This window comes from Myxine glutinosa, chromosome 13 (assembly GCF_964187855.1).
Source record: "Myxine glutinosa chromosome 13, kmMyxGlut1.1, whole genome shotgun sequence".
In the NCBI taxonomy this organism is placed as follows: Eukaryota; Metazoa; Chordata; class Myxini; order Myxiniformes; family Myxinidae; genus Myxine; species Myxine glutinosa.
The window spans coordinates 66,990,219-67,011,631 of NC_136273.1; the positions used below are offsets into that span (position 1 = coordinate 66,990,219).

Consider the following 21,413-nt stretch of genomic DNA (forward strand, 5'->3'; position numbering starts at 1 on the left):
CCACACAGACCCCACCCACACAGACCCCGCCCACACAGACCCCGCCCACACAGACCACACCCATCATCCCCCACCCCCAGTGCGTCCCCCACCCTTGATCCCCCCTCATCCCACCCCCACCTTCCCCACACACACAAGGGGAGGGGAGGGGTGGGATGAGGGGGGGCCAAGGGAGGGGGACGCACCTTCCTGTCCCTTTTCCTTTATTCTCTTTTTGTAATTAAGAATTAAATAATTGTAAACAAAACAAATATATATAAATATTGAAAACATTAAAATCTTTATATTATTAAAACATTTTTCTTGAGGTATACATTCAACTTCTCCCCAGCATAAGTCATCAATTTCTTCCCAGCACAAGTCAAAGGTTGGTTCAGCAGATGTCTTCAGGTTTTGAATCTCTTTCTATTAAAGACAAGAGGGGAGAGATATTTATTTCATATTTATGTTCCATGTCAAAGCGTCTTGAAAAGCGCTATACAAAATAAATGTATTATTATTATTATTATTAATATAGGGTCGGATGCCCTTCCTGACACCAACCCTGAATCACCTCTTACGATGCGCAGGGATATGGTGTACCTATTATAAACGGTGAACCACACACACGTACACACATGCTTACCTCGAAAAAATCCAGCTTAGCGTCAAGATCGTTGAGTTGAAAATGTAGAGGTTCACAGGTTGGTAGGAAATAACCACTCCTTGGGGGATCAAAATCATCCCACTCAAAATTTTGGTCTTCGGGGTTAATACTGCAAACAAAATAAGGAGAAATTACTATTATATGCTGAAGTAAGCCTGACAAAACATCACACACACGCACACACACACACACACACACACACATTCACAGATACATACACACACACACACACACACACATACACACACACATACACACACACACACACATACACACACACACACACACACACACAATCTCATTTTTTCATTTCTGTTCCTCACAATTCGATCTCTCTATTTTAATCACAGACACACATGCACACACATACACATACACACACACACATGCACACACACATGCACACACCTCTCGTTTTTTATTTTCTATCATACCTTTCACGTGAATTTTCTAAGAACGGTGAAACATTGAATTCATTCTGAGCCCACCATCTCGGAGGTAGGTTATTCAAACCCGTATTCAGTTCGTTGTGGAACTCTTGAGAAACAACTTGAAATTCTGCCAGGATATTTACAATATTTGAATTGCTGCAATGAATAGGAAAAATAAATTATTAGTTGTATAATTAATCACATACAAAGCTCTCATTAACAGTGTTTAATACCAAATGAACTTACCAATGTCCTGGCGAGTATTCTTCATCAGAGGAAAGACTGGAATAAGACAAGCTCATCTTCGTTCACAATGTTTAAATGTCCCATTCGGAGACCTCTCTTTTTATAATGAACAAAATGTATTTCGGGGAACTGAAGTGCTTGTCAGCTTTTGGAAACTGAGGGCGTGTGTTTGTGAAAAACAGGAAACAAGACAAAGAGAATTCCTTGGAAGTTATCCAAGTGAAACAACGTCATTTCTCAACAGTGAGCTATTAATTAGAAAAGGTTCGAGTGGTATATAAATGGAAAACAAAATGAATGTAAAAAATATCAAATAAGTATAATTGAAAAGGCAACTGGTAAAAAAGTTCACAAAACAAATAAGAGAATTAATTTAAATACCGGTGAGTTGGATGAGACGGTGAGGAGAGTTGTAGGAGAATTAAATTATTTCCCACACATAAACAAATATTTGTAGGGTCGTTGTTTGAGTGGGTTATATTCACCAGATGATATTAAGAGTAAAAGGTTAAAAGGTTCATAAGGTCAGAAGGATCACAGGTGTTTAAGTGGTCTAATGAATAAGGATAGCATGTCAAAAGGTTAGAAGGTTCGTAAAGAACAGGGTGAGAGAAATAGAGGTCTTTAGGGGCAATGAGGGAGGGAAAGAATTAATATGGAAGTGAATGGGTCAAAGATTAATCTGCCAGATGATATGTAGAAGAAGGATGATAGGTCTATAAGAGAAAACAAATATTTGTAGTGTTTGAGTGGTCTAATGAACAACATTAAGGATAGGTACTACAGACAAAAGGTTCATAAAGATGAGGGTGGGAGAAATAGAGGTGTTTATGATTTTTGAAAAAGACAAGGGGGTAAATGACATTAGATAGGGATTTCCCATGTTAAACGGAGGTGTCCCAGAAGCAACATTATTACACTACTGACATGCATAAGACATTTCCATAACGCTGCATTTCCTTAACTGTTTCTATTTTGTAGTTGAGGCCACACGTCAAACATTCTCCCCAAACACCATCCGCTTGTACGGAGTTTTAACCACAATGTGGGAATTTTAACCAATCTGTGTGAGTTTTAACTCTTCTGCAGGGTTTTGAGATACTCCAGCAGACACACTATTGGGTTTAAATCCAGTTGACTATTATTCCCCTCCACTTGTTTACAGGAGGTAATTTTTCCTGAGGGTTTACACTTTATAAGATGGCGTTTTCCATCATGTAATTTCTACTTAAAATAAAATAAGCATACTCCTGTCGTTACAGACAGAACTCGTCCGCCACTCAGTAGAGCGCATACTCCCGCCGTGGGTGGCCGCTGCTGAGCCCTATCTTCCAATGGTAAACAATCCTTCAAAAAATTCCTGGATCCGGAATAATATCCTGAGCTTCGCCAAAAACTAATCAATTCTTCCTTATCCCAAGGGCAATCATCCCACCAACTTTCATCCAAATCCGTTCAGACCTTTTCCAGATATCTTGTTCACAAACACACGAACACACGAACATACACACACACACACACACACACACACACACACACACACACACACACACACACACACACACACACACGGAAGGACACGATCGAATGCATTACTCCCTAGCGGGAGTAAAAATCCCAAATTATTGGCACCATGTTTTGTTGTTTGCATTATCCCCGTACACCTGATACACTCTGTGTGTTCTGTATTCCACCATGGCACTCCTACATGATTTATAGGTTCGGAACTAAGTGGCCAATTTTATTTCTTCCAGTGCCTAAATTGGCACTGGGCGGGATGGAGGGCGGGGGGGGGGGGGGGGAGTGGAAGCGAGGAGTGATCTCAATGGAGAGGCAGGGAGTGATCTCAATGGAGAGGCAGGGAGTGATATAAATGGAGGGGCACAGAGTGATCTCAAGGGAGAGGCACGGAGTGATCTAAAGGGAGAGGCAGGGAGTGATCTAAAGGGAGGGGCAGGGAGTGATCTAAAGGGAGAGGCACGGAGTGATCTGAAGAGAGAGGCAGGGAGTGATCTAAAGGGAGAGGCATGGAGTGATCTCAAGGGAGAGGCACGGAGTGATCTAAAGGGAGAGGCAGGGAGTGATCTAAAGGGAGGGGCAGGGAGTGATCTAAAGGGAGAGGCACGGAGTGATCTGAAGAGAGAGGCATGGAGTGATCTAAAGGGAGAGGCATGGAGTGATCTCAAGGGAGAGGCACGGAGTGATCTAAAGGGAGAGGCATGGAGTGATCTCAAGAGAGAGGCATGGAGTGATCTAAAGGGAGGGGCAGGGAGTGATCTAAAGGGAGGGGCAGGGAGTGATCTGAAGGGAGGGGCAGGGAGTGATCTAAAGGGAGGGGCAGGGAGTGATCTAAAGGGAGGGGCAGGGAGTGATCTAAAGGGAGAGGCACGGAGTGATCTCAAGAAAGAGGCACGGAGTGATCTCAAGGGAGGGGCAGGGAGTGGTCTCAATGGAGAGGCAGGAAAAGATTTAAACGGGCAGTCAGGAAGTGGTTTAAAGGGGGAGCCAGGGAGAGATCTAAAGGGGGAGTCAGGGAGAGATCTAAAGGGGGAGTCAGGGAGAGATCTAAAGGGGGAGTCAGGGAGAGATCTAAAGGGGGAGCCAGGGAGAGATCTAAAGGGGGAGCCAGGGAGAGATCTAAAGGGGGAGTCAGGAAGTGATCTAAAGTTCATATTTTATGCACTATTAAGCTGGCATTGCCCTGGAAATTTTGATCTTCTGTCATGGCTCTCTGTGTTGTGGAATTTTCTGTCTGTCTGTGTTTGTCATGACATTTTCTGATCCATTTCTCTGTCTGCTTCTGCCTGTCTCACTATCTTTCTTCCATTTTTGAACCAAGGCTTTTCACTCATTGGCCACAATTGTCCAAAATATGGCTCAATAATTTTGTCTTCATAATCCAGTCTCTATAATAGCTACGCGGTGTATTCCGTGGCAAATTGTAATTACATGATATGGTAGATTCATTTGACAAAATGAATGAATATATCATTCATTCAAGCAGTTACTCACTCATTCGTTCAGGTATCTTTCGTGCTTCTCATGGAAATCACGTGAGTTTGTTGAGAAAAATTTGGATGAAACGCATTGATCGTCGGTCCATATGAAGACGAGTCCTCAATGAGACCGTGTGGTTAACGTCACGTGAAACCCATGCAGGGGAACTTTCATTCACACGCTACATGGACAAACACGCACATCTTACCCTTCGAAACAACAGCACCGGTTTGTTCAAATCCCAAAACGAGTGCAAACCGATTTAAATCCAAAGTGAACACTCAATCAAGGGAACAGGAGCAGATCTGAGGGTGGAATTCCAAAAATCCTTTCCTTTCCATCGTGTTGATCTTCTTGTCTGCAGGCACAGCGGAATGAACGCGAATCGATCCGTCAAAAGCTGGCGCTTGGAGGCTTCCTGGACGAGGGTCCGGGTCTGTACACGGGATGCAGTCGCAGTGGCAAGCCGAGCCTCTCGTCCAGGTAAACAGGATAAACCATCAGGCTCATTTGGGCCCTGACTCACAATCGAGTCCTCATGCATTGTGTAAATATAATGTTTGGAACCAAAAGTATTTTCCTTCACTTACTCTTAAAGCAATATCCTCCCAGTTATTGGTATGTTCATTGAACGTAATATTGTGTCACCTGGTTTATGCCGAAGTCCTGTTTTACCATCAGTTTGGGGGTTTTTTTTCAGTTCTATTTTTTCTTTTAACCCACTGTCTGTCTATTTGTTAAGAACAGGCACCTGTGGAGAGTAACATTTAGGAACGCTTCACTCGTGTTGCAAATTTTCTTCATTTAATCTGAGAACACTGTCCTCTGAAAAGTTTTATTCACTCCTCATCATTTTACCTGTTGCATCACAATTGTAACGTGTTGACATCATTTTGTGCGCAATAATCTCAATTTTCACCTCCGGCACCAAAGATGGATGGAGATTATGTTTTCACCCCTGGTTATGTGTTTGTTACTTGGCAAAAAAAAAACAAAAAAAAACATTTTTTGCAAGTATGCTGATCACTCCGGTTTGTGTGTGTGTTTGTGTGTTTGTGTGTGTGTGTGTGTGTGTGTTTGTGTGTGTCTGTGTGTGTGTGTGTATGTATTTGTTTGTCTGTCCGCTCACTTATACATGACAATTTGTCACAGGTCACAATTTGAAACCAATCTTCACGAAACTTCACCAAATGGTAGAGTTCGTGTTCCAACAAAATCCTATATATTTTTGAGGTCAAAAGGTCAAAAGGTCAACATAGGCCAAAGGTCAACCACTTTTTATTTATTTCAAAAATCCTCAATTTTAATCCGATTAACTTGAAATTTGAATAGGATTTACATATCTGCTAAGTGAATTCAACCACCAACTATTTTTGAGAATAGCATAGGCCAAAAGGTCAACATAGGCCAAAGGTCAACCACTCACATTTCTAAAATCCTCAATTTTCCTCCGATTCACTTGAAATTTGAATAGGATTTACATATCTGCTAAGTGAATTCAACCACCAACTATTTCTGACATCAGCTTAGGCCAAAAGGTCAACATCGGCCAAAGGTCAACCACTTTTTTCAAATTTCTGAAAGCCTCAATTTTCATCCGATTGACTTGAAATTTGAATTGGTTTTTTCATATCAGGTCACTAAATTCAACCACCAACTATTTCTGACATCAGCTTAGGCCAAAAGGTCAACATCGGCCAAAGGTCAACCACTTTTTTCAAATTTCTGAAAGCCTCAATTTTCATCCGATTGACTTGAAATTTGAATTGGTTTTTTCATATCAGGTCATTGAATTCACCCACCAACTAATTTTGAAGTCAAAAAGGTGCTCTACTGTCTACTGAGTGCCATTCTGCTTTGTTCTATTTTGTCAAGTGTCGCTCTATGAGTGATTTTTCATTTGTCTGTCTGTCTGTTTGTCTGTGAATAGGATATCTCAAAAAGTTATGGACGGATTCGGATGAAACTTTTTTTGGGGTTTTTTTTTTTAGTGATTCTTCAGTATTGAGAGATGGGGCTCAACAACGATATATAGCATGATATTTCAAGAAGTTGTGGACGGATTCGGATGAAACTTTGTTTCCCGTTTGGGTGTGTGACAAGGAAGAATCAATTCGATTTTATTGAAGATCCGAATCCAGATCCGGCATACAAATGGTAAATTGTTCAGCCTGGTAGAGGTTACTGTACGTGCACTATCCTGTGCCGTTCTAGTTATTTTGAGTTGTTTGACTCACCCAATCATCTTGTTTTGCTCTGAGTTCAGCTGTTCACCACCATCTCAGATCGTACCCAAATACAAACCCATGATCTTTTCTACCCTTGTTGGCCCTCCACTCAAATCCCTTGTCCTTCCGGATTTCCAGTTTTCCCTCCTGGATTTCCCTTCTGTATCCATCTTGTCCACCCCATGCATCCTCTCCTGCCCCACATTCTTCTCCGCACCCATTGTTTGTCCGCCTCCCTCTGTCTTGGGTTTTGGCTCCGCTGTTTCCATTTCCTCTGTGCTGTTCCTTTTGTCCTGTTACGTCCTGATCCGTTTAGTGTACTCATACTAGCTCTTCCATGAGCCTCGAGTTTGTATACAAAAATGTCAAGGATTTACAAGGAATTTCAATGCAGGAAGAGGCCATTAGACCCACCAAGCCTGCACAATGCAACCAATATCTAAGAAGCCATCCCCACTACTTCCACATGATCCACTGCCTCTACTGTGACTACCCTTCCAGGGAAACCATTCCATGCATTCACTACTCCCTGAATGAAAGACCCTTGACTTACTACAGTCCAAACAATTCTCTTATTTACGCCTAAACTGTGACCCCTTGACCTGTCAGTGACCATTCTATTGAAAAATTCTTCTGCACCTATTTTGTGTATATCCGTCATTATCTTAAACATCGTTATCACATCCCCTCCCAACTACCTCCATTCTAATGTGTAAAGTGTTGTCCACCTTATGATCAGTAATAATGAGATGATGTAACATATTCACCTCGGAGTTATCAATCTGTGTACAAAATGTTGTCCTGTTGTTCCATCGTCCTTTCCAGGCGTTAAGTCGGCTGTCCCATCTGCTCGTGATTATGCTTGTGTACTTTTGAAAGATCCCAATATCTTTCAAAAAACAGCAGACAATTATGTTTTAATTTTCAGGTCAAATTCCAAATTCCTAAGCTGCACTTTGACTGGAAAGGCAATGGCAAACCACCCATGGTATTATATTATTTATTAGATCATTTCCCTCGCCCAGGATAGCTCAGGTAAATGCATACCTACTCACTTCTGAAGTCTGTGGTTCTGGGTTATCCTCAGCAAAATTGAATCTATTCGGATCTTTATCTTATAGCAGTGGGATTGCATTCCAATCTTCAGAAAAACGTTAAGCCGGCTGTCTCATTTGCGATTAAATAGCACAGTATTAGTGTTTCGGTGTATTTTGAACCCATAGGCATTTATCCCGGTACCATGGCCAAACATTCCCCACATTTCCCATATTGCTCCAATATCTTCTCTTTCATTTTAAACAGAAGGGCACTCGGTAGAGCGCAAACCTCCACCTGGCTGAACAGTTCACGTTTTGTATCCACTGATAGGCCAGACCTGGATTCGGACCTGAACCAAAATCTAATAGAATAGTTATTGTCACCTGACCGACTCGTCCACCTAGTTTAGTCATAACTCCTGTTTCCAAACCTTGCAGAGTTTACAGGATTAGAGTAAGTGTTGTTAAATGCTAGTACACAATCCCACAGATTCCTAATTCATGAGGTCGACAACCATGATAGTGGGAAAGGAAGATCTTGGAATTCTGCACCGAGCTCTGGAAACCAGTCACTAATGGTCCAGGCACAATCGATTGGAGGGATATCATCATATCTTGGAATTGTCCATTACTTTCAGGGTATTGGTGAGACATAGGAACGTATATTCTGTGTACAATGATGTCCAATCACCCATGAGGTGTAACATACTACGTGGAGCCAGAACATATTCCGTGAAATGTTTGCACAGCATTATTCCTCCTCTGGGAACTTGTATGGCAGAAATGATCCTTTATCAAGCTTTCACGTATCGATCTCTGCAGACCGGTGGGTGTGACATCCATCGTGCAGACATTTTCGGACTTTAGGGGTGAACATTATACTCAAGGATAAAATGGCACCACCAGCTATATTGATGAGGGATAAAGGTTCACCTCCGTAGTTTTGAACACCTAATGGTCTTCATCTGGGACTACACAGATAATGTTTCAGGTGCGAAATGCCCTCTGAAGAGGAGGTGAGGGGAGGAGGATGGAGGAGAGGAAGGAGGAGTAGAGATGGAGGAGGGGACATCACATACTCACAAATATAGACCGTGAGACCCAAGTCATAACTCGTGGTCTCGTGATTAGGCAATCATGAGTCATACTGTGGGTCTTGTCGTCTATTGGTGGGCATGATGCTCCTCTCCAACATCGCCCCATTATATCTCCCCCTCTCGGTCCTCTTCGTTACCTTCCCACCCCTGGCAGTTTGAACTGTAGTGTGATTGGATGTGACTATGATTAGACTGTGAGAATCTGTATAACTAGAATCACAAACATGGCAATATGTCTCCCCTAATTTACACTCATTTATCAATAAATATGCAGTAATAGCAGATTTTGACCTTTGACCCATATAAAATCCAAACTGCGTTCTTGAAAACCTTATAAATCAGAATTGAAGAAAATGCATCAAAATTAATATTACAAAATATTGGTCAATGAAAACAGTAGTGCTGAGAGTGGCCACATAAAACAGGTGGCCGCATAAGCAAGGTGATTGGAAATTGCAAAATATGACTGTGTGCAGACCTGGGTACAGAGTAATGTAGCACATAAGACTCCAGAGATGCCACATGTCCCAGGTTTACTAATCATCAAAAAGGTAAAAGGTCAAATCGGTTTCTAAAAGGTCAACATGACCTAGTTCCCCAAAAGGACACCCGAAGATGCATCATCAACTATTTGTGACCACATAAGGCCTTTACAAATTAATAAATTACAACACCAGACCAATGTCTACCTGCTTTAGTCTGTAGGGCTTGGGGTGTAAGGGATGTTTGTATCTTGTCTTTGTCTGGGTTTTATTTTCTACTGGGTCTGAAAAAGCTTAAGGATGAGCTGCAACACGAATCACGTGCACACATGCAGACAATTGCATGAGACAACACCGCACCTGAATCAAGACAAACACAGCTGTTAAGCTTGGGGGAAGTGACGTCACTTGCCGGGATGGGGCACTCAATTGGGCAATTGAGCAGATATACCCTCTTCTGCATGGATATACCTATATACCTATTACCTATGGTTGTTGTGTGATATGTATATACCTATATATATATATATATACCTATATATACCTATACCTATATATACCTATACCTATATATACCTATATATATATACCTATATATACCTATACATATATATACCTATATATACCCTATATATACCTATATATATCTATATATACCTATACATACCTATATATACCTATATATCCTATATATATATACCTATATATATATATATATATACCTATATATATATATATACCTATATATATATATATATATATATATATATACCTATATATATACCTATATATATATACCTATATAGGTATATGTATATACCTATATACCTATATATATACATACCTATATAGGTATATGTATATACATATATATATATATATATATATATATATATATATATGTATATATATGTATATAGGTATATGTATATACCTATATATATACATACCTATATAGGTATATGTATATACATATATATATATATATATATATATATATATATATATATATATATATATGTTTATATATGTATATACCTATGGTATACCATAGGTATACCATATACCTATGGTATACCATAGGTATACCATATACCTATGGTATACCATAGGTATACCACATACCTATGGTATACCTATGGTATATATACCTATGGTTATGGTATGAGCAGATATAGCTATGGTTGTTTGTCCGTCCCCCTGTCGGATAAATGCTGAGCGTCAAACGAGGAAGCAGCAGTACTACTAACTTTCTTCTCTGGTCCGACTCAGCCAGGGTCGGAATCCAACCGCTCACCTCCAGACTCAGAGCACATGCTCCAACCATTACACCACCGAGTCTGGTAATGGAGTCTGGCAATTTTGATATTTGACCCTTGGGTAATCCCAAAGATGACTCTAATCTAAAGTGCTTCTCCGCATCCTCATTGGGGATGCTTCAAAGCAGCTTTTGTACCAAATCCCATCTCATCGAGTCAGACACAAACCAAAGGTAACATGTGTGGTTTTAGCGTTTCACCTTTGGCCGCTTAAAATTGTGAAGGGACTGAAATGGAAAAACAAATGTTTATTTGGTACATGTCTGTGAATGTATTATATATATATATATATATATATATATATATGTAAATGATCGATGACATGAGTTATCTCTGCGCATCAGGCTGCAGAGTGGAATGAACCTGCAGATCTGCTTCGTCAATGACAGTGGAAGCGACAAGGAAAGTGATGGAGATGAAAGCAGCAAGGTCGACTCGAGTCCTATGACGCCTCCTTCTCCTATTGTGAGATTTTTTTAATCTTCTGTCACTTACAATCATTGTAAACTTGAAATGGAATGGTTCATCCCAGTGCCTCACAATCATGTCATGAGAAGGGAGCTGCTCACCGCCGTGTTTTATTGCTTTATGTCCGTCGACTCTGTCCTTCGTCGATCTGTGACGTATCCACCAGATAACTGTACAAGTGTAACTCTGCAGAAGTTGCTCCTAGTATCTAGAACGAAGGTTCCATTTTGTTCCCAGAGGTAGCATTTCCCTGTTCCATGTTGTTCCCAGAGATAGTATTTCCCTGTTCCATTTTTCTCCTTGTGGAAGCATTTCCTTTTTCCATTTTCTTTCCAGAGGAAATTCTCCCTGTTCCGTTTTGTTCCCAGTGGAAGTATTTCCTTGTTCCATTTTGTTCCCTGTGGAAGCATTTCCCTGTTCCATTTTTAGCCGTGTCGCAGACGCTGCTCATAGAGTGCCCTCTGCTGTTGTTCTTGTTCTTCTTCTTCTTCTTGTTCTTGTTGTTCTTGCAGAGAAGACAAAACCTCAAAGCTCCACCCATTCTGGGAACCATAGCTATACTTAGGAACACCCATTGTGGGAGAGGCTTCATATAAACAAATATCCACCATTTTATTAACTCGCACAGCTTTGAGGCCTGTTTTGTAGGCCCGTGGTGTCTTGCTCTCTCACACAGTTTTCTTTCAAATCAAATTCGATATATCATTTCATTTTTCACAGTCGCTAACATAGTTTTAGACTCGGTTGAAAAAAACCGTGAAGAAAATCCGATGAAAGTTGCCCTTTATAGAACGAAATAAATTCTCAAAGGCCTGTAACTTCAAGTCCATTGAGATATATTTTTTTTAAATCGTGGCATGGTCAGTCATACACCGCCCGAAATAACAGACGGGAAAATGCCGAGATATATTGTTTTGTTTTTTAAATCGCGGCATGGTCAGTCATACACCGCCTGAAATAACAGACGGGAAAATGCCGAGATATATATATTTTGTTTAAATCGTGGCATGGTCAGTCATACACCGCCTGAAATAACAGACGGGAAAATGCCGAGATATATTAAAAATTCGTCCATTTGATGACAATCGTCACGATGAAATATTTAATTTATACGTCGTCACAATAATGTGGAGAGAGGAGCATAGCTTCGTTCACGTGTCGCCACACATGGGAAATCGCCGAGGTATATATTTTTAAAATCGCGGCATGGTCAGTCATACACCGCCTGAAATAACAGACGAGAAAATGCTGAGATATATTAAAAATTCGTCGCCACACACGGGAAATTGCCGAGATATATTTTAGCTTTGCACAAAAATAACATCAAGTAATCGAATCAATAGGAATGTCCTGTGCCTATAACATCGACGTTATAGGCACAGCTGCATCTAGGCGTTGTGTAACATCGACGCGGCTTTTGTTTTAATTAAAACTTTTTGTACTTGTTCTCTTTGTGGAAGCATTTCCACTTTCCATTTTCTTTCCAGTGGAAATTCTCCCTATTCCATTTTGTTCCCTGTGGAAGCATTTCCCTGTTCCATTTTTAGCCGCGTCGCAGACGCTGCTCATAGAGTGCCCTCTGCTGTTGTTCTTGTTCTTCTTCTTCTTCTTCTTGTTCTTGTTGTTCTTGCAGAGAAGACAAAACCTCAAAGCTCCACCCATTCTGGGAACTATAGCTCCACCCATTGTGGGAGAGGCTTCATATAAACAAATATCCACCATTTTATTAACTCGCATAGCTTTGAGGCCTGTTTTGTAGGCCCGTGGTGTCTTGCTCTCTCACACAGTTTTCTTTCAAATCAAATTCGATATATCATTTCATTTTTCACAGTCGCTAACATAGTTTTAGACTCGGTTGAAAAAAAACGGGAAGAAAATCCGATGAAAGTTGCCCTTTATAGAACGAAATGAATTCTCAAAGGCCTGTAACTTCAAGTCCATTGAGATATATATTTTTTATATCGCGGCATGGCCAGTCATACACCGCCCGAAATAACAGATGGGAAAATGCCGAGATATATTGTTTTTTTTTAAATTGCGGCATGGTCAGTCATACACCGCCTGAAATAACAGACGGGAAAATGCCGAGATATATTAAAAATTCGTCCATTTGATGACAATCGTCACGATGAAATATTTAATTTATACGTCGTCACAATAATGTGGAGAGAGGAGCATAGCTTCGTTCACGTGTCGCCACACACGGGAAATTGCCGAGATATATATTTTTAAAATCACGGCATGGTCAGTCATACACCGCCTGAAATAACAGACGGGAAAATGCCGAGATATATTAAAATTCGTCGCCACACACGGGAAATTGCCGAGATATATTTTAGCTTTGCACAAAAATAACATCAAGTAATCGAATCAATAGGAATGTCCTGTGCCTATAACATCGACGTTATAGGCACAGCTGCATCTAGGCATTGTGTAACATCGACGCGGCTTTTGTTTTAATTAAAACTTTTTGTACTTGTTCTCTTTGTGGAAGCATTTCCCTGTTCCATTTTTCTCTTTGTGGAAGCATTTCCATTTTCCATTTTCTTTCCAGTGGAAATTTCCCCTGTTCGATTTTGTCCCCAGTGGAAGTATTTCCCTGTTCCATTTTGTCCCCAGTGGAAGTATTTCCCTGTTCCATTTTTCTCCTTTTGGAAGCATTTCCCTGTTCCATTTTTCTCTTTGTGGAAGCATTTCCTTTTTCCATTTTCTTTCCAGTGGAAATTTCCCCTGCTCCATTTTGTCCCCAGTGGAAGTATTTCCCTGTTCCATTTTGTCCCCAGTGGAAGTATTTCCCTGTTCCATTTTTCTCCTTGTGGAAGCATTTCCCTGTTCCATTTTTCTCTTTGTGGAGGCATTTCCTTTTTCCATTTTCTTTCCAGTGGAAATTTCCCCTGCTCCATTTTGTCCCCAGTGGAAGTATAGACTTGGCATTTAATATGGAATATTTTTTTTGTGGGGGTGAACTTACTTTTCAAGATGTCTTAGAACCAAAAGTTCATTGGAATTATGTTGAAATTATTCTAGATTTTGTTAATGTGACCTTTAAAAGAAACAAAAACCACATTTGACATTTCGAAACAAATAAATTGATCCTTGAAAGTGATGTAAACTGATATCGAACTCAATTCATGGACAGTACTGTGTTAAACTTCTGTACGTTTTCCAGAAGAATCTCTTTATTTTGCACATTAGCCAAAATTTTTTTTAACAAAAACAAAAGTTAAATTACGACTGGGATTACCGACAGTAAAATTACCGTTCAGTACTTCGTGTAACCCCCACGAGCATTCAGGAGAGCACGTACACGTTGAGGCATGCTGTTCACGAGATTTGCCAAGGTTTGGACAGGAATCGCTTGCCATGCAGTGACAATAGCCTGCTGCAATTCACGCACAGAGGTCGGCTGCTGGTCCAAGTGGTCGATTTGACGCGTTAATTCTGCCCACAAGTTCTCTATCGGATTCATATCCGGAGACATGGCAGGCCACTCCATATGCTCTACACCACGGTCAGCAAGAAAGTGTTGGATCATGCAAGCATGATGAGGCCGTGCATTGTCATCTTGGAAGACAAAGTTTCCTCGAAAGGCTGCATGAGCAAATGGAAGCAATGTTTCTTCCAGAATGGCCCTGCACTTGAACTGGTTCAGGTTTCCATTCAGAACAACCAGGTCAGTTTTTCCCCCTGCATGAAAAGCAGCCCAAACGGTCACCCCACCACCTCCAGCTTGGACTCTTGGCACTATACAATCTTTGTTGTAGGCTTCATGCACTTGTCTGCGCACTTGGACACGGCCATCTTGACAATAGACCAGAAATCTAGACTCGTCACTGAAGATCACGTGATTCCAGTGTCCTGGCTGCCATTGACGGTGCTCTCTGGCCCACTGCAATCGGCGCTGGCGGTGTTGTCTGGTCAGGCGTGGCTTTCTCAGGGGATGCCTGGCACGATAGCCTGCTTGAACCAGTCGTTGGTTGACTAGCCTTCTGGATGCAGGCACATTTGTCAGTTGCTGCCACTCAGCCCTAAGCCGATTAGCTGACTTGGTATGGCCATTGCGGACTAACCGGTGCAGCTGGCGATCATCCCTCCTTGTGGTTCTGCGTGGACGTCCTGGCCTCGGTATTGGAGTAGGGACACCCCTCTGAGCATTTCGTTTCAGGATCTTTGACACCTGACCTTGAGTGATGCCATACTGCTGAGCAATAGCATGCTGTTTCATGCCGTAATTTCGTAAAGCCACCACTCCATGACAAACAGCATTGTCGAGTTGACGGACCATTTCCAGAGGAAGTGGCAATAACTTTTGGAGACGTGCAGCAGTTGTTTTCCACTAATACAGAACGCAACAACCCTTGTATACCCGACTGTGAAGCCAATCATCAAATGCACCTGTCCGTACATTTTGCCAAGCCACCTGTGATATAATCCTGTTGTTGACTTCTTGCTGCGACAGACAATCAGTGACATGGTTATTTTGACAAATAAATCACCAAAGTGTAAAAGAAACTCACCAGATTTATATACTGAGTTAAGAAAGTAAACCCAAGTCAAGAAAAAAAAACAATCCATATTCAATGCCAAGTCTGTATTTCCCTGTTCCATTTTGTCCCCAGTGGAAGTATTTCCCTGTTCCATTTTTCTCCTTGTGGAAGCATTTCCCTGTTACATTTTTCTCTTCGTGGAAGCATTTCCTTTTTCCATTTTCTTTCCATTGGAAGTGTTTCCCTGTTCCATTTTGTTCCCAGCCGAAGTGTTTCCATTCTCTATTTTGTTTTTCTTTTGTCTCATCCTAATTTTATTTTTGAAGATCAGTTCTGAATAAAACCACTAAATGATGAAGGATCTGACATCCACTGTTCCAGGAGGTTCACTACCTTTTAAAGAATGGATGGGAACGAATTGTGGAGCACGCCATCCTTCAAAGCGGAGGGTAGTCAGCTTTTTCAGTTGCTTGCACTTGTTTATGGATGTTAAAATTCCACAAGTGTTTTTATAAAGAAACAGGCTTTGTAATTGAACCCTGGTCGATTTCAAATTTCCCTTTAAAGGTAAAGAGTGGAAGGTCTACCAAGTACCACCCATCCTCATTGGGGCACTTCCTAGTCGATAACTGCTGCAGTGTACTTTTCCAGCTTTAATGGGAGATTAGATCAGGGAAGAAAATGTAAGTTGTGTCAAGGTTTTCAAAATCTGACATTGATGTAACACTTTTAAAAGAGGGTACCTCAGGCCTTTTCACGTTTTTCTCCAAACAACTCTGATAAAAAATTACACAAATTATGTCTGCATCTACAACTGTGGTGCCTCGGTTATTCTTGTACACACTGTTCATAACAGAGCAAGCAGAGCTCTTCTTACTCGGAGCGTGGATTGGCCGGATCGGAGCCAGGCACCGACTCTGAGGTGGAATCCCTGGAGGAACTCGACTTTCTTGGCCGACAGCGCAAGCTCCAAGTGAGTTCCAAATTAATCCTTATACCAATCTCATTAGCTACTTCCTCACAGAAAGGACAATAACACAGTGATAATGTGAGAAGCCGTTTAATAATTTGAAACTTTGCTTTTCGAAAGCTTGGAAACCGATGGCATGTTTTTCTGCCTCTACATTTTTGTCGGACTTGAAGCATGAAGCACCTGGTCAGTAGGTAATATATACGCTCCGACTTGTGAGAACCCAGCTGATCTGTACCAAGTGGACAAAGAGTATTAGGGTTTGGGTTATTAGGGTTGAGGTTGGGGTTAGAAGAGAATGGTGGAATGTAAAAGGCAGATAAGGGACATACAGAACAATACGAGCCTGAGTTGAGAAAGCTGCAGGTAGACAGAGCCGACAAGGTTAGTGAAGACAGGTGTGTATGAGATTGCAAGGTCTTCACTGGTGCTTGATATTTCTTAATTATGTAAAACAGAAATCATTGGGCATCATGAAGAATTAAATGGGATCACAAATTGGTTCTCCCTCTTCCTGTAGAAACATCAAAGAATCACAAGGTTGAAACCCAGAAGACCTCACCTTAATTATTCCTACTAGAAGCACCTGCTTCCTACAGGAGCGTAATCCCTCCGCCGGGGGTCAGTAAAATACTTGCACGAGATGCCACGTGTACAATACAAATTGCAGGTTATCTTGACCGCTGACTTATAATATCCTCTTCCACCACCACCGTATGGTGTTATATGGTACACTTACAGAGAGTATTAATTACATCCCTCTCACCACCCCGCCTCCCCACCCGAAGAAGATGAGCAAATACCAAGGTCTCCAAAATGAAGTGAAAAGATCTTCGAAGCTCAAGATAATTGTACCAGTGATATTTGGAGCAATGGGAATGATAAAACGAACCTTACAGGTACCTTAAAAACCACACCTGTGAATATTACTACAAACAAACTGCATCTGGAGGCTGTCTGGGGCTTGGTGACATCCTCAAAAGAGCCCTCAGAACAAAACGCTGACAACAAGAACATTTCACAAACGTATCCATGAATCATGATCCCTTACTGAAACGGAGGTGGATACTTCAAGACCTGGGAGGGCTCTGTTTCACTTTCTGCAATGCACATTTGGAGATAACAACCAACAAAAAAAAACACACACACACACACATGTATACACATACACACACATACACACACAAACACACACACACATACACATACATATGTATACACATACACACACATACACATACACATATACACACACATATACATACACACACACACACACATACACACACACTCATACACACACCAAATTATATACAGTATACATGGTGAATCAATAGCCTGGAAACATAGGAAGGATAGGAAACTTCTATATGATTACATGATTACACTCTGACATGATTGTAATCATATAATAATCCGGACTTTTGACTCGCCCTGTGTGTGGTATGATTCACACACGAGGTCTCATACGTATGTCCCATGTAGTTTCCATTTCGTGTTTGTAACAGGTGTAATTCCGTCTCCGTGCTTCATTGAAAAGTGTTGTTGAGGATATTATCTCCTTATTTAAGGCTGTGGTTGTAATATTGAGCCACATAATTAATTGGCTTATTTTTAAGCTTTAGTATCAATTAGTTTGAGGCCTTGTGTAACAACACTGTGAACACGCAGCCTTTAATATTGAGCAGGAAAAGCAACCATTTCCCTTGTAGTGACACATCTGTTGAAAGAATAACGTGCTCCACACATTTGATGTTGGCATCGTTCACAGCTACGACAGGCACACCACATCTCGAGTCGCCCTCTAACGATTGACATCCATCGTGACGTCGTGCAAGCCATTCAAACACCTTGAAATTCAGCAACCTCTGTTACCCGAACACAATGACCCTTTCTCGGGGCGATTATTTATTATGTACTCAAATATGACAGAATTATATTGTCGTATCCCTCACACATGTCCCTTACTTCCCCTCCTGAACGTGCACGTATTTCTCTCTCTGGTATCCTTGCACCCTCCTCTGGCCTTTTCTGAATTGTCCTTTTATCAAATTATTTTAGCAAAATTTATCAAATTTATCAAATTAGCGGTTAGGGTGCCGGCTTGGGATCCTCGGATCCTGGGTTCGAATCCCGGTCGATCGCTGAATTAACGCCAGGGGTTGTTGACTCAGCCTGTCATCCTTCTGAGGTCGGCAAATTGAGTACCAGCTCACTGGTAATTCCCTGTGTGTCGCAAGAGGCGACTAACAGGGTTGGCAGCAGGAAGGGCATCCGGCCATAAAACATTGCTTCAAAAAAGGGGACCACGGTGCCCAAAAAAGGCCAACCGCTGCTCTGCAGGGGAAAATGGCCTCTAAAGGTGGTTCCACCCCCCAACCCCAATTCACGATCCCTAACCCTAACCCTAACCCTAACTCTAAACTTTCCTCCAACCCCCTTCCGGATAACAACACTTTGCTCGTTTGCTCTCTTCATCACAAAATCCATCACTATGACGACAATGGTGATGATGGTGTTTCACCATCTGATCCATTGTTGGCCTTCTGCTCTACCTTGGGAGATGAGGTCATATAGAATTACAATGGCACCTTAATGTCGTCATAAGAGATATCAACATCAGAATCCCGGTCCTTAGCTTGTAGAAACGAAGGTCCCATTGGTCACAAGACATAATTATAACTACATATGGAGGTTTTCCACGACAGTTATTCATTTGAGGACCCAAAGGCACATCAATCAATCCACACCATGGATTAATGAATCATGTCTTCTCATTGTAATTCTATCCCATTGGAAATCTTAATTCCTTTACGATAATATAACTTCCTTTAGCATCCTAAAGATTGTTTTCTCATCACTAAACTTTCCTTTTCCCTATATCTACATCTTACACCCCACCGGTCTTATTTTTCCCGAAATCTCTTTCAGGCGGAAGCCCGGTTGGCTTTGGCCATGGCCCGGCCAATGGCACGGATGCAGGTGGAGGTGGAGCGACAGAACCGTAAAAAATCTCCAGTTGCAGACCTGGTGAGTACTTTGCCACAATGATGGAACAACACAGCAATGACCAATGCAGGGCCTCGCCTGGATATATAGATTACAGTAGATCTGAGAACTATTGCGGACTCACTCACTCACATCACGGTTAGAATGGATTTTTCTGTACCATTTGGAATGTGTGAGGCTAACAAATCTCCCAATAAATTGACACATCAATACATATCCTGTTAATTACTATGGTAATGGTTTGTATATATGAAAGATAAACCTGTCTAATCACCTTTATTAACTCGAGAGTTCACAGAACACCTAAACCACACAGTCTTGAGAAAAAGGACATGAGAAGTCTTTTAAACTCTTTTTTTTCTTCTTTTTTTTTCTTTTTGTATACAAGATCGAGGCTCGTGTGAGAGCTAAAATTAATGACAAAAAAACCCCCAAAAAACAAACGGACAAATGAGACGAAATAAAGGGAGCGGGAGACAAGATGGGGAGAGAGGGGGAAGCACACAAGTACAACATTTGAGAGCAGGGACACCGGGAGATCTGTGGGAGGTAGAGGGCTTGGGGGAGGAGGCGTGGACAAGGGGGGTGGAGGGAACTTACTTTACGTTTCCGAGCACAATCTATGTTTGTTTTGTTCGTGAACCTTGAATAACAGGAATGATGGTAACCATACAAAGCCAATGGGGCAAACGGAACAGTCCAGAACTGATGATGTTCCGCTGAGATGCGCTTTTCGTCGCCATTGAGGATTATCCATGCTTTTGCACAATTACAAACCTGGTGACAATTCCTCTCGGAGAAAATGACATTTTGTGAACAAACTTTGAGAAAAACATGCACCAAACAAGCAGCACTAGGCACCACCATATTTGTCAGAATGGAGAATCTCAAACAGTTATTCTGCCCTCAGGGCATAAGACATTAATGCTGATTCCCATAACTTTTCTCGTAGTTACTTTGCCGTCAGGGTATTAATATTTTTTCCAAGTCCTGCTAAACTGACGGTTTTTGCAAATGCCGAAAAGGTGATTTGTGTTCTGCAGTATTCAAGCTTATAATTAAATTGAAATAAAATAAAGATTTTAAAGGTTGCAGAAAATAAAATTCCAGAAGTTTACCGCCGTTGTTGGAAAGAGTGGAATCGTCTTTTAAACGACCTTATCTAATTCATAACATTACCCTGAAGCGAAAAGCGGGGTTAAGCATTCAGGTACGTACGTGTGCCGTGTGCCGTACGTGTCTGCATTTAAAAAATTGTTTTTTTCGGCAACTGTTGGTCCGATTGACACGAAATTTTCACGATAGGAGGGCCTCCTCCTGTAGAATATTTTAATGATTATTTTGACGTCATAGATCACGTGGTACAGGCGCCATCTTGAAAAAACTTCACACCTCTATATCTCTGAAACCACTCCATGGAAAAAATGGAGACCTGGCTCATTGTTAACTACTCCCCTTGGGGAATAAGATATGTTAATGATGATGTCATCGGTGACTTCGTTATGACGTCATAATTCGACAAACGCAACACTTATCCATCCGATCATTATTTTAAAAATTTCAGCAACTGTTGGTCTGATGGAAATGAAATTTTCACCCAAGGAGGGCCTCCTCCTTTAGAATATTTTAATGATAATCATGATGTCATCGGTCATGTGGTACAGGCGCCTTCTTGGAAAAACCGAAAAATGTTGCACCTCTATATCTCCAAAACAGCTGCATGGAAAAAATTGAAACGTGGCTCATTGTAAACAACTCCATATGGGGAATAGGTGTTGTTAACAATGACGTCATTGGTGCCATAATTATGACGTCATAATTTCACAGGGAAAACGCTTAGTCTGATCAGATTGAAATGTATTGAGCGTGATCTATGCAACAATTATATTAGAGAATATATTTTTTTGATGTCATCGCTCATGTGGTCTGGTAGCCATATTGGATCAAAAAAAAAAATGTTCAAAAACAGAAGAGTTGGCTCACACCAAGTTGACTG

At 41.2% G+C, this 21,413-nt stretch overlaps 1 protein-coding gene and 1 long non-coding RNA gene across 11 annotated transcripts in view; one reads left to right on the forward strand and one right to left on the reverse strand.

The window, feature by feature from the left end:
* LOC137439001 (schwannomin-interacting protein 1) overlaps nt 1–21,413 on the forward strand; it is a 322,566-nt gene that overhangs the window by 288,655 nt on the left and 12,498 nt on the right. For 8 of the 9 annotated variants that reach the window (XM_078767606.1, XM_068134553.2, XM_068134555.2 and 5 more), the window contains 4 exons: nt 4,685–4,803; nt 10,828–10,948; nt 16,295–16,411; nt 19,340–19,438. In XM_078767606.1, the coding sequence (XP_078623732.1) occupies nt 4,685–4,803; nt 10,828–10,948; nt 16,295–16,411; nt 19,340–19,438 (456 nt within the window). Of the gene's footprint in view, nt 1–4,431; nt 4,549–4,684; nt 4,804–10,827; nt 10,949–16,294; nt 16,412–19,339; nt 19,439–21,413 lie in introns of those variants that run through there. The other variant, XM_078767611.1, reaches the window with a different exon arrangement.
* Nucleotides 140–2,233, reverse strand: LOC144888694 (uncharacterized). Of its 2 annotated transcripts, XR_013621234.1 has the most exons (4): nt 1,324–2,233; nt 1,081–1,233; nt 626–755; nt 140–405 (listed from the first exon to the last, which is right to left on the reverse strand). It is a non-coding gene; the product is annotated as an uncharacterized LOC144888694 (long non-coding RNA). The 2 variants fall into 2 exon arrangements; XR_013621233.1 differs by having other exon boundaries at nt 156–405; nt 1,081–1,964.